Source organism: Prinia subflava, chromosome 2 (genome assembly GCF_021018805.1).
Source record: "Prinia subflava isolate CZ2003 ecotype Zambia chromosome 2, Cam_Psub_1.2, whole genome shotgun sequence".
In the NCBI taxonomy this organism is placed as follows: Eukaryota; Metazoa; Chordata; class Aves; order Passeriformes; family Cisticolidae; genus Prinia; species Prinia subflava.
The window spans coordinates 111,408,884-111,421,915 of NC_086248.1; the positions used below are offsets into that span (position 1 = coordinate 111,408,884).

Here is a 13,032-nt window from a genome sequence, read left to right on the forward strand (position 1 = left end):
ATGAAACAAGGTATGTGGTTTCAGCAAGGTACTCATTAGTAATATGTGCAAGTAATTTCTACTTTCATCCAATTTGATCTGGCAATAAAAAGGATTCTTGTGTGTGTTAATGTGATTTCTGGATTAGTCAGCAAATAAGTGTTTGTATGTGTAATTACAATTGATGTGTGATTGTATATCATTATGTAGAGAAGTTATTGCACCTCTTCAATAACTTCTGTGTTCATTTTCTCCTGAGATGTAAAGATACAGGAGAAAAACAACATATTCACTATAGACAGAAGGTTTTGGTACCTTTCACCTGGACAAACTTTGTCTGAACTTATAAGAGGAAGAAAACACTGTGAACTCGCCAGAATTATTTTGCATAATTTAGCTGTGTTTCACTGAATGTTTTGCTTCAAATGAAAAAATTCTGGGTTCAAAGCATCAGAATAATTCCTTAATATATTTTCTCTTCTACAGAGAGAGAAGGTTCATGAAAGGTGCAAGAATATTTGTACTCCTGAAGGTACCTTTGACAGGACACTATTACACACCCACGGTACAGTCAAAGCCTCCTTCAGTCTAATTAAGAAGTGGTGTCTTTTTGTATCAGTGTGTTATAACATCAGCAGCAAGTGTTAGGACTGTTACTCATCAATGATTCTGCAATGTCCTAATTGTTTCTGTTACTTGCTTGAGATCTTTATGTACAATAATAGCTGATGATTTCTTTGAAACAGTAATTGAAAACTCAGACACGGTAGGCTTAGAAATATTCATGAGCAATGATGACATTTTATAAGTCAAAATGTTAGTGACACCTGCTTTTAAACTTTTTCTTGGCGGGTTTGGATTCATGGCAGGTCATTGTGGACCTGGCAGTGTTTTCTTTAACTGCTGTTTATTTTAAGATCCATTGAAAGTGTTGCACCAAATTTGTATCACCTGTTGGCCTCTCAGTGAAGAACTGCAGTGCCATTCCTGAGGTGGGAAATGACATCTCAAGATGGTCTAGAGATCATCTAGACCATCTGCTCAAGCCAGGGCCACCTGTGGGAGGACAGTGTCCAGTTGGGTTGTGAATCTCACAGGTGGAAATTACACAATCTGTCTGGAAACCCATTTTGGTGTTTTACCACCCTCACAGTAAAAATAGTTCCTTGTGTTCACGTGCAATCTTTCATGCATCAGTTTCTGCCCATTGCCTCCTGTCCTGGCACTGAGCACCGCTGAGAAAACTCAGCTTTGTGCTCTTTGCATCCCCTCATCAGATCTTTAGGCAGCATTGATCTCCCCTGGGCATTTCCAGTCTAAACAGTCTCTCCTCCTTGTTTCTTAATCATCTCTGTGGCTCTTGGCACAATTCACTCCAGTGTGTCTAGGTCTGCCTTGTGCTGAGGAGTCCAAACCTGCACTGAAGGCTGAATTTCAGGACTTCAAGGAAGTAGTTCAACTAGTAGGAAACTAGACAGGAAGGAAGGCAAGAGGCAAAAAAAAAAAAAGACAAGTAAAAGGAAAAAAAATCACTCATAACTTGGAGAAAGTTTTTGTTATTTATTTTAATTTACATTCTCAAAAATGTTAGTGTAAATTATTTCATTCATCAATCCTTGTTTGATAAGGCTTATCTATATCAATGTCTACAGGTAATACAGCAAAAAGGATTCAGTAATTTGCTCCTTCTGATCAAGTTGTTTCAGTTGACTTCCTTCCTCCTCCTCTGTGCAAAGGGAAGCCCTTCTGCAGGGTTTCTTGTATTGGTGTTAGTTTGGAATAGCTGTTCCAGAATGAGCGTGTGCTGCATACTGCAATATCAAAGTGTCTCCTTCAGTCTTAGCTTCATCCTTTTTAAAAGAGTCTGAGTATTTTCAAAAAGAAAATGACTGTCACCAAAGTAACTGGGAGCTCCTTGGACAGTTCCTAGTAGAAGCATCATTTGGTAAAGTGAAGCTTGTGATTTTCTATAAATTCTGCTGTTTCTGTTACTGTTTCCTCTAAATTCCTGCCACAAGAGCCTTTCACTCCTGTAAGAATTGATCTGTCCAAAGGCTGAGGACAGCAGGATGATTCCAAGGTTGCCTTTTGTACTTTATTACAAATAAAGTAAAAAACAAAGGAAGTGAAAACCAAAGAGAGCAGTGTGGGAGCTGATGCTGAGGTAGCACTTGCCATGTTTGTCAGGGTTGAGCAGACTGTCCAGCAGAGATATGGGCTTCTAAATTCTTCAGCTTTTTTGTCCTCCAATGTGCTCCCTCTTCATAATGCCCAGTAAAGCAGTGAGTAAGGGTGGGCCAGGGGATTTTGGCTGAACCTCAGAAGTCTGAATTTGCCTTTTCTTCAAGTTCTGCTGGGGTACAATGAATTAACTCTTTTCCCAGCTCAGCTCTCTCACTCTCTGCAACTGCTAGGTCAGCATACTCCACAGGCATTAGTGCTGCTGTGCTGCCTGCTCAGTGCTTGGGACTCTGGCCCGAGCCCTCGCCCATCTTTCCTGCCAGCCTTTGTGCCTCCAGTGCCCCAGTGCTGTGCAGAAGTGATTATATATGAGCAGCTTCAGCCCAAAGCATTAAAACTGGGTGATCCTAGAAGGACCTTGTACTGGTCCTTGGCAGTGCAGTGATGAATGTGAAGTGCTAAGGGGATTGCTTTGTGTGGCTGACACTGGCTCTGCCAAAGCAGCCAAGTGCAAGCTCCTTTGAGGAGTCTGAGCACGAGACCTGAACTGCAAAGGACAAAAGAGCACTTCAAGGAATCAGAATATTTCAGGTTGGCAGGGACTTCAGAAGGCTTTTACTGCAAAGCCAGTTCAGCTGTGAGGTCAGGCCCAGCCATTCAAAGCTTTACCAAGAAAAAGAGAAATGTCCAGAAAATACCTACAAATATATATCCAGAAAATCTCCAAAGTACCCAGCCCTTCTGGGCAGCCTGCTCCAATGCTTGATTGTCCTCATGTCATCAAGGTTCTCCTCATGTTCACTCAGAAAGTTTCATTTCAGTTTGTAAGCCTGTTCCCCCTCTGTGAGGAACATGGCATCATTGTCTTGAACGCTTCCTCATGGGATTCACTTGTTCAAGGGAATTGTTTCCCATTGTTTGCTCATCAATGACTGCCTGTGTTTTGTTCAATTTTAGATAAATCCAGGACAGATCTGGAACAAGTACCTAAGGTATGGCTTCTGTGCACTCCGAGCTGTTGTAAGGCTTTCTCACATGAAGTGTTGGATAAATGCACGTACTCTGTTCTTTGTAGAAATTTATCCTCCCTGAAGACTTGGGCTGATTCTCAAGAGGATTTGTAGCACTCAGAATTTAAAGACTAATGATGATTTGCTTTGTCTTTTTTTTTTTTTCTTCTTGTTTCCATGGTCTCTGTTTTTCTCTTAGAGTGTAATACAAATACCATTACTTTTTAAATCTTTAAATAAATGAAGTTAAGACCTCAGAGCTGAGCAGAATTGAGAGGGCCCGTCTGCCCTTCAAAGCTTCCTATGTTTGCACACTCACAGTGTTTAGGTCTCTCAGATGGTTGAATGCATGTGTAATTTTGGAGCTGTGACTCCCCCTTTCAGGAAGATAAGACTCTGTCAGATCACACAAGCTTTTAAAGTACATTGGTTGTAAGGTCTAGAATGATTTTGTTTGCCTGCATAACTGAAAATGTGGATTTTGAAATTAACAAATGAGGTCTCTGTTAGCTTAATGAGACAGGAGATGTGGTTAACTGTGGCAAAAATACAGGGGTGAGTGAGGGACATTTATTTCTTTCATTTTTCTGTTTCAGATTTTTATGAAACCAGATTTTGCCTTGGAAGATCCCTTAACATTTAATGCCGTTTTACCATGGTCTCATTTTAGTACTGCTGGTGGAAAAGGAAATCGTGATGCAGCTTCCTCCAAATTACTTCAAGAAAAGGTACAGCCTTGACAAAAGTCGTGGTTATCCATCAGAGCTGGTGAATACTGCAAAGAAACTCCATGGCTGCTGCTGTGTAGTGTTTCTTGAGACATCATTGTGGGCTTTGCTGTCTCTCATTTTAATCAGGCAGCAGATTGTTGGTAAATCACACAGGAAGCATCCTTCTGAAAGAGAACTTCTTTCTCTGCTCGGTAAATCTGTCAGATCTGGAAAACAAGAATCTGTATGTGGTGTAACAACTGGCTCTTCACAACAGCTGGAACTTACTGAAACAGCTGCATACTGAGAACTTCAGAGGTGTGGAGCAGTTTCCTTAGGGAGGAAGGGCAGTTCCATGAGAAGGGAAAGTTGGATTGCACAGGTTGTACACTGTGTAAGACTGTCACTTTCCAACATCTCAGGAAAACTTAAGATTCAAGGCACTGTGGTTTCTATGCTCAAAGCAGTACTGAATCCTGTGGTGTTTGTGTTTTAGGAGATTCCTCTTTCTTTTGCTGTTGTCTGCACTGTTCTGTTTTTGCATTTCACAGTGGAGAACATGAAAGCAGAGCTGTTTCTTTCATAGTGAAAACAGAAGTCTCTTCTTGGTCATTTTTATCTTTTTTTGCTAGTTATGTAGTCGTACTATAGAAAATCTCATAATGAGTCATCTTTACAGTACAAATACCCATAAAATCCTTCTAGAAAATCTGAGTAATTTTGGAGTCTGTGAGGTACATTAGGAAAAAATAACATGAGATTGCCTGGAAGGTGTTTCCAAATTTCTGAGAATTAGGCTTCCTGCTCTCCTGCCAACTGGGGAAGAAAAGACAGGCTCTGCTGGAGGCTAGCTCAAAGGTTTGTTAGGTTGTCCTCCACACCTAAAGCTGGAGGAAGGCTTCCTTGGAGTTTTTTGGGGCAGTTGCTGTCTGAAGATGGAAAAGCGATGTCTGGCATATGCTGTGAACTTCCCAAAATGTGACTTGTGTTGAGGCAGACCCAGAGCCCTCACTGACGCAGAGGAGTGAAAACACTTCTTCATATGACTGAAATGAGCCCAAATTTTTTGTTTTATTTTTAAAGCCTCTGAACTGCACGAGGGTTACACTTACCACGTGTAAATATGGCACTCTGCTGCCATAATTGTCCCTAGCTCCAGGCACCATTTTCCAACAGGATTTTGAAAACCTTGCTTTAAGCAGGTCTGCTTACAGCTTTTTGAGCTGCTGTTGATCTACTTCAAAAATTTCCTCATGATGTTTTCTTCTTTACCTCCTCCCATGTGTTGCCCTACATGGGGACTGTAAGATCTTTGAGGCAGGTGCTGTTTGCTTTGTTTGTTCTACCTTGTTTAGCACAGTGATGAAACCTGGGGCATTTGGTTGGTACAATCACATAAATAATTGGTTGTAATAGCCCTTGCTCTGATCCCTGTGTCAGAGTCTGTCTTGGCTCTCCCTGTGGCTAGATGTGTCACAGCTGATTGGTGGAGGATGCTTCTGATAAAATTAAATGTGAACAGAAAAGGTGGGTTTGCATGTTGTGTGAATCCCTGGTGTATCCATAGGAAGCAGTATGAAAATAGCTCCAAGAAGGAAACATTCTCCAGCCGATTTCCTTTCCATGGCCTTTTGGAATTCAGCAGGAGGTTTGAATGCTTGGCACCTCTGAGAAACCAGGTCATCTGAGTATTAACATTCAGATGAGCATCCTGAGGCCTCAGTCCTTGGAGTTTGCATATTCAGCATAAGCCAGAGCACAGAGCTTTTACACTCAAAGAATCAGGCCAGCACAGCGATCTGGTAACTGTTGGACACGGAATTTCAGGTTCTGAGCATGTAGGTGTACTCTGGGAATCCCACAGTGCCAGCACTGTGAAATAGGCTTAATGCTAATTCCAGCTGCTTGGCAGAAGTACAACTGCAGCCAGAGATACCCTGGAGATTTTTCTACAAAGAAGATACTACAGCTTTTTAAATAAGCACAGCCATTCCAGTGGAGTGTCATCATATAGTGGCTGCACCTTTAGCATCTTCAGTGACCCAATTTTCATAGCATATCTGCCTGTGTTCTGTTCCTTGCAAGCCAGTGTCCAGAGCTGTCTCCTGGTTATTGTGCATATTCTGTGGCCAGTGAGCAACCGTGTGGTACAAAACTTCGGGTGTTTTAGATTTATTTGCTTTTCTAACTTTCTATTTTCAAGCAGGAAAGGCATCAAATCAGCCTTCCCACAGAGATTCTGAGTTAATTTAGAAGGAAGTTATTAAACCACAACGACAAAGCCATTTAACTATTATTAACAAAATTTCCTTGTGATACAATGAGACAAATACTCTGCAAGTGCATTTGCATGGTGATAAAGCTTCCAGGTCATAACAAAAATGTTGTTTTTTCCTCTTCCCAGCTGAGCCATTATCTGGACATCGTGGAAGTCAATATTGCTCATCAGATTTCTCTCCGCTCAGAAGCATTTTTTCATGCAATGACCTCTCAGCATGAATTGCAGGACTACCTCAGGAAAACCTCCCAGGCTGTAAAATTGCTTAGAGAGAAAATCTCTAAAATTGATAAAGTAATGTGTGAAGGATCGCTTCGAGTTTTAAGACTATCGCTCACCAGAAATAACTGTATCAAAGCATACAATAAACTGAAGCTAATGGCTACTGTACACCAAACACAGCCCACAGTACAGTTGCTGCTCTCCACTTCAGAGTATGTTGGAGCTTTGGACTTAATAGCAACAACACAAGAGGTGTTACAGCAAGAGCTTCAAGGTATTCACAGTTTCCGGTAGGTAACCACGTGGGAAATACATGAAATGCAAGCAGAGCTGGAATGTGTTGAGCACATTATGTTGGCTGAGGGGATTTGTTTTACCTTTGTTCATTCATTCTTAGAGGACTTCATACAGAAGGTGTAAAATATAAGTGTGGCACAAGCAGTGTGATTAATGCCTTCGCAAGAGATGGTTTTGTTTTGGTAGTTTTTGGGGTTTTTTTGGAGTGGGATGAGCTTTTGGCATCTAAAAGCTTTGTCCTCTGTTGTGGTTTACAGATGTTTTAGGGGTGCAGAGATGAGAGCAGAGCTGTGGCTGGACTTGGATCTTGCATGGCTGGTAGCTGAGAGGTGTTTTCCACGTGGGGGTCTGCAATCCTCCAGGCAGCACCCCAGGGATGGGTCTTTGAGCCCGTGTCTTTAGTGGCTGACCTGTGCTGGAGCTGATAAAGGAACATGCAGCAATATTAACACAGTAGAATCCTTCTAGCTGATGTAAAATAAGTTATCATAAGATATAGATAGTTTAAAAGTGGCGCATGCAAAGCTGCCAGTGTGGCATGATGCTGGCAGAAGCAGCGTGTGGTTAAATCAGCTCCAAGGCTTGCATCAGCCAGCTGAGGAGCCGTGTGCTGAGTTTTCTGAGCTGGTGCTGGGTGAGAGGTGGTTTGTTTAGAGGTTATGTGGTTCCTGCAGCCCACTGGTCCACAGCTTGCATAATGGAAGCATGGTTGCTGCTTAGTAACTGCAGCATGAATGTTCAGAACTTTACATATTTAACTGTTCTTGTCCATCACTTCTGTCAAGTTCCTAACACCACTTTAACAGGTTTGGAAAAACACGAAAATTTTATGTAGAAAAGATCTCAGGGAGAGGTACAAGAAAAGGAATGAAAAATTTAAAAAAATTAAAAGAGCTAATAAGTTAGTTGGGATACGGTTGCTGTAAGTGTCTTTGTTAAAAAACCTAGAGACAGACCACCTAAAGAGTGAACTTGTCTCTCTTCAGACACCTCAGTGCAGTTTGTCCTCTTTAGTCTTCCTGCTATCGACCACGTGATGCTGGTGCCCAGCCCTTGACTGAGTCACCTTTGTACTGACCCTGGTGACAGCTCAGTGCAGTTCTGTGTGACAGCATCACTCAGAATCAGCTGTGCTTTACAGCTGGGTAACCTGAGTAAAGGTCTTGTCTGTGTAAAATCCTCTCTGTAAAGAATGGTTTATATGAGTAAAGCTTAGCTGGTTGTTTTGGCAGGGATGTGAGTGGGAAATGTCCTCTCTGCTTTGGACAGTAAAGGCTCACAAAGGTGAGTTCAGAGCTTTCTAAGTCATGTACCTCACCAGAAATGCAAGGGCACTTGAGAAAAGCCCAGCAGTTTCCAAACCTCACAATTGCCTGTGTGTATAGCTTGTGTGAAGAAATAATATGCAGTGGAAAGATGGAAGTGTTCACAGAACTTCTTAGTAGAATGTTGTGTTTCTAAAAATCATCAAAAATTTTTAAAAGATCTAAATTGGTGGCAAGCACATATTCTTCAGCTTCTCCCAAAGAAATACCAAAGGGATTTTCTTGCTTTATTCTGAGCAAGAGTGATGCAGTTGTCAAGTGAGTTACTGGCTTATTTTAACAAGAAATTTCTAAAGCAAAACCACATTTTCTAAACAATTACTATTTTTAAACTAAATGATAAAAAACCCCTCAACATCTCATTTTAGTGTTGCTGTGGCAGCTTGTAGAATCTGGTGTTTTCAATTGAGTCATGTCAGAATCATTCAATATAAAGCAGTAAGAAAACTACTCAAATTAATTAATCATCAATTATTTTTTCCCTTGTCATACTGTATGCAGAGAAAAATGTTGTTTGTTTCTAGTTGCAGCAGAAAATGTAAAAACTGCAAAGACTGTGAAGTAATACTTTGGTGTCTTTAGTCTGGATTAATGTCACTAATGATGTGTCAGCTGTAACTGCTTTGCTACTGCTCTAGGATAAAATTAAAGTTTTAGAGCTCCAGCCTTTCCAAGTTCACCCTTTTAGTTTTACAAAAGAAAGCTAATGTGTTAACTAACTTAAAAATCTGTGAAAACACTTTCTGCATGGTTTTCACAGTCCTTGTTGGGGTGATGGAGATACAGTGATTTTGTTTGTTTGTGGGGAGGGGTTGGATTTGGTTTTTGGGGGGGTTTTTTGGGATTTTTTTCACAGGTATGCTGGCAAACCACACTTTTATAGTATTTTATACAGTACAACACAGATCCATGGAAAAATAGTTCTCATTTGTGTATTTTAAAAGAAGTTTTGCCCTGCAGTCATCATTTTACACGATAGAGTTGTCATAGTCAGTATTCATTGAAGGGATCTGATGCGTGAGTGGTGCCTGTTCAGAGATAAGTACCAAGGTGTTCTGCAGGATGAATGAAAATTTGACTTGTTCCTCAATGTTTCAGGTTGGAGGGATTTCTGTGGCTGCTAGGGACCACAACCTCTTGGACTAAGTGGTGAGGGCACATGTTGGGAGCTGGTTTTGGATATTTCCATAGCTGGGGTTTGAGAGAACAGGTTTTGGGGTGTTTTCAGTGCAGTTCAGCACAGGTACAGAAATAATGTACCAAGGAGCATCTTCATGCTTATCTCAGTAAGAGCCTTTGTGTTGTGGCTCCTAGTCCTGCAGTCAGTTTTGTAATTCCAGTTATAATAATCCTTGGGGTGTTTTCCTGTTGTGTTCCTGAAATGCCCATGGTGCAACTGGCTTGGATTTTCTACAGGCTATTTTTGCTTAAGTTAAATATTTCAAATATGTCTGCTTTGTCCATTTCAAGGAAGTATTGAACAATGATTTCAAAAGCAGGTGCATCCCTGGTCATCCTGAAATTAAAATAAATAAATTAATCTGCTCAGATCCTGCAAGGTTCATGGACTTCAGCTCAGTGCTGGCCATGTGGGTTTTTGCAAGGAGGAGGAACCAAGAGTCACAAGCTGTGACAGCAAAGGCTCCAGCTACACCAGCACTGAATGAGAGCCGTGTTCATCCTCCCCATTTTGTATCTAGGCTTATCTAAAGTATCACAGCTCCTCTTAATTCTTATTTGCAAAGTGTCTGTGTTTGTTTGTTTTTGGTAAAGAAAAGGCAGTCTGATTTTTACAGATACTTCTTCCCAGGTGTTAGTGGAAGTTGAAAAGCTTGGAGTGTTTGACATCTCTGAAGTTCCCACTTTTAAAGGGTGGTTGACATTTCTGACGTGAGAAATTCCCTTGTGGTTCTGTATGACAACAGCCTGCAAAATATGGTTTAAAATCTCCCAAACATGGGAAAAACATTTTTCATTCAGAGTAGCATGAAAAATGGCAAATTTAAAAATTCATGTGTGTTCTCTAAAAGTCATGCTGTCATGTGAATTTAATGTGACCACATCAAAAGCTCAAATGTTTGAATTAGAAGAACTTGTGGACTGATGATCTGAGGAATTCGACAAGCTAAAGAAGTATTCCTTCTTTTAACACCTTTATACTGACAAGCACTGAGTTCTTAGTTCTGGTTCACCTCACTGGGCAGAGAGGTACTCGGCACCTTCCAAAAAAACCCCAAAAGCCCTACTTCCAAATTTTATCCTCCATCAATATTCAAGTCCATATGTTGTGGTGTAAGGTGACAGTGCCTCTGAAAAATGCATGATTTCAGCTGCTCTGAGGAGTGAAAGATTGGAGCCTCCCATTAAGCCGGCCTTGATTGCATGGAAATTTCCTGCTGGGTGGTTATTTTCTTCAACTGTGAACTAATGATTCGTTTGCAGGTTGATTATTTAGCTCATATCTCAATGGCTGTTTTTCTTAGGCATCTTGGCTCACAGCTTTGTGAACTGGAAAAGCTGATAGATAAAATGATGATTGCAGAGTTTTCAACTTATGCTCGCAATGATTTAAATAGACCCCTAGAAGATGATTGCCAAATTCTAGAAGAGGTATGTCTGTTATTGAAATAAACTGTCTCATGAATATGTTTGCATCTTTAACATACTTAATTAGCACTAACTAATTCACTCAGGTCCCTAGTAGCAACACTATAATTCCAGACTGTTTATCTTCTCATCCACACCTCTCCCCTCCCATTTATTTTTGTGCTTGATAAGATTAAATGATTCTAATTGAACTCTGAGCTGCAATCCAGGCCCACTTTATTTCTTCAAAATAATCAGTTCTCTTTTCTGGGATTAAACGTATACGGAGTTCACTTCATGAACATAAGCATGTAAGTGGAAAACAACATGGACTTTCATCGACCTGGCTGTAAAATTTCAGTTTTGCAATGAAAGCTGATATTTGGATGTTGTTCTCATTCTGTCTCCCCATGCTTTTATGGGTGCTTATACCAAGCACACTTTTTTTGTATGGGCAAAGCTTGGCATTAGTCTGGAGGAATTGGATTGACCTAAATGCTGTTCACTGTGTGCTTGAGACCTGAACTTTCTTACTGCTCTGCAATTTCTTAAAATTGTTTCTTGTCTTCACCTTGATCTTTTTCATGTGTGGTTTTTTCTTTTTTTTGTAATTTTCTTCTTTTCTTGATAGGAGAGACTCATGTCTCTAGTATTTGGACTTCTAAAACAAAGGAAGCTAAATTTTTATGAAATATATGGAGATGAAATGATTAATACCGCAAAGAATATAATCAAACAGGTAAGACAAACATTTCTGATGTATCTGACAAGCTTTCCTCTACCCCTTGCAAATAAATTTTTTAGTCACTAAGAACAGCTCTGATGAAGGTTTTTAGTGGCTGGTGGTCTCTCAGAGCAGCTGAGCTTGGAGACACTTAAGCCCAGAGGTCTTTACAGAATAACTTTTGGAAGGTGTAGGTAACATAAGCCCCCTGTTTTCTCTCTAGAAGTAACATTGTTGTGAATTGTCCTTTTTCTTAACACTTGGCTCTCCAAAATAGTAGAGTTGTGTCATAACTCTACATTTCTTTAAAAACCCCTCAACAAAACAAACACTCCAAAGCCACACTAAAACCCTCTCCCTCCCAACACGCTGTAAAACAAAACCCTCAAGTTCTTGGTGTAAACATATAAAGGAGAATCAAAGAACTCACCAGTTTAAACAAATTAATTCCCTGCAAATGGTACAGAAAATATTTCTTGCCTTAATGTTAGCACAGACCTAGCATAGGCACATCATAAAAATTGGAAAATATCCTTGCCTTTTTCTGAGAGACCCAGGTGAAGTAATGGAGCAGGTAGAAGTGCTTATCTTTAAAAAAAAACCCTTAAAATAAGCCCCAAATCCTTTTCTGCATTGGTGTGGTGGTTTGCCATTTAGGGCAGAGTATCCTTCAAGCCAAAAAACCTTTTTTATCAAATCAGCAAAAACTAATAATTGAACAAAATTTAGATTTCTGAATGTATTTCTGAAATGTATTTTTTTGGGGGAAATACATTGGCTAATTCAGATAGTGATGATGATGGCTTTTGTTTGCAAATAGATCTTAGGCTGAACTTGGGGAGTGTGTTTGGTACTTTCAGTTTTACTCATCTTGTTTGTTTGCCCACATATGTGAGAATATTGCATAATATTGGTTTGGTGGGTTTTTTTCTCTAGAGATAGGTGATTATTTAAAGAGTTGGTCACAGCTCTTTAAATAATTCTTATTCACAGCTCTGATGTGCAGTGAACTCCATGTGATTTGTATCTCCAAGGCTGGGAGATAGGTGCTGAGTTGGGCATCTCCTGTCCTCATAGCATAGTCTGCAATTCACAGCTGCATTGTGAACTGAGTTGGGAACCTCGTTTTTAAAAGTTTGGATTTGGTTTTAATACTGTTATTTGAAGGCTTTTGTTTTAAGCCAGACTTAGCTGTTCCAATCCCATTCACATTGCAGCCCCATGGTTCTGTTGGTCTGGTTGTACAAGGTAGATAGGCCCATAGTGCTGGTAAATAATAAATTTGAAAAAAGAATTAATGAATAACACCAAGATAAGGCTGTTTGTCTGCCTGGCAGTCTCCACTGGCTTTTCACTTGCCTGTATTAGCAGTCATAAGGAGACTTTTTTTTCCTTTCAAATTCTTTGTTTGATCATATAACAGACAGGTGGCACTCCCTATTTTTCTGCTCATTTTCAGTCTCAAAATGTTTTTTTCCCATTCTGTTTAAGTTGGGTTTTTCAGGTTTCCCCTCTGCTTAAGAGTAGACAACATTTAATCAAAATCCAGTGCAAATTTCTGTTGAATAAGGAAAATAGGCAGGATTTGAGTATTCCTGTGTGGTTTGTGCAGTGCTTTGTTTGGTGGCCCATTGTCTCCACTCTTAGGGGTACTTTTCCTTAGTAAAGGAAACTCTTTTCTTACCACACCTCAAATGTGCTTCCTCTTCAAATGCATTGC

At 40.2% G+C, this 13,032-nt stretch overlaps 1 protein-coding gene across 3 annotated transcripts in view; it reads left to right on the forward strand.

Annotated features, from left to right (window-relative positions):
* VPS54 (VPS54 subunit of GARP complex) overlaps nucleotides 1-13,032 on the forward strand; it is a 44,152-nt gene that overhangs the window by 10,623 nt on the left and 20,497 nt on the right. For all 3 annotated transcript variants that reach the window (XM_063391587.1, XM_063391589.1, XM_063391588.1), the window contains 6 exons: nucleotides 466-544; nucleotides 3,118-3,152; nucleotides 3,767-3,898; nucleotides 6,285-6,670; nucleotides 10,486-10,612; nucleotides 11,220-11,327. In XM_063391587.1, coding sequence (XP_063247657.1) covers nucleotides 466-544; nucleotides 3,118-3,152; nucleotides 3,767-3,898; nucleotides 6,285-6,670; nucleotides 10,486-10,612; nucleotides 11,220-11,327 — 867 coding nt within the window. The remainder of the gene's footprint in view (nucleotides 1-465; nucleotides 545-3,117; nucleotides 3,153-3,766; nucleotides 3,899-6,284; nucleotides 6,671-10,485; nucleotides 10,613-11,219; nucleotides 11,328-13,032) is intronic.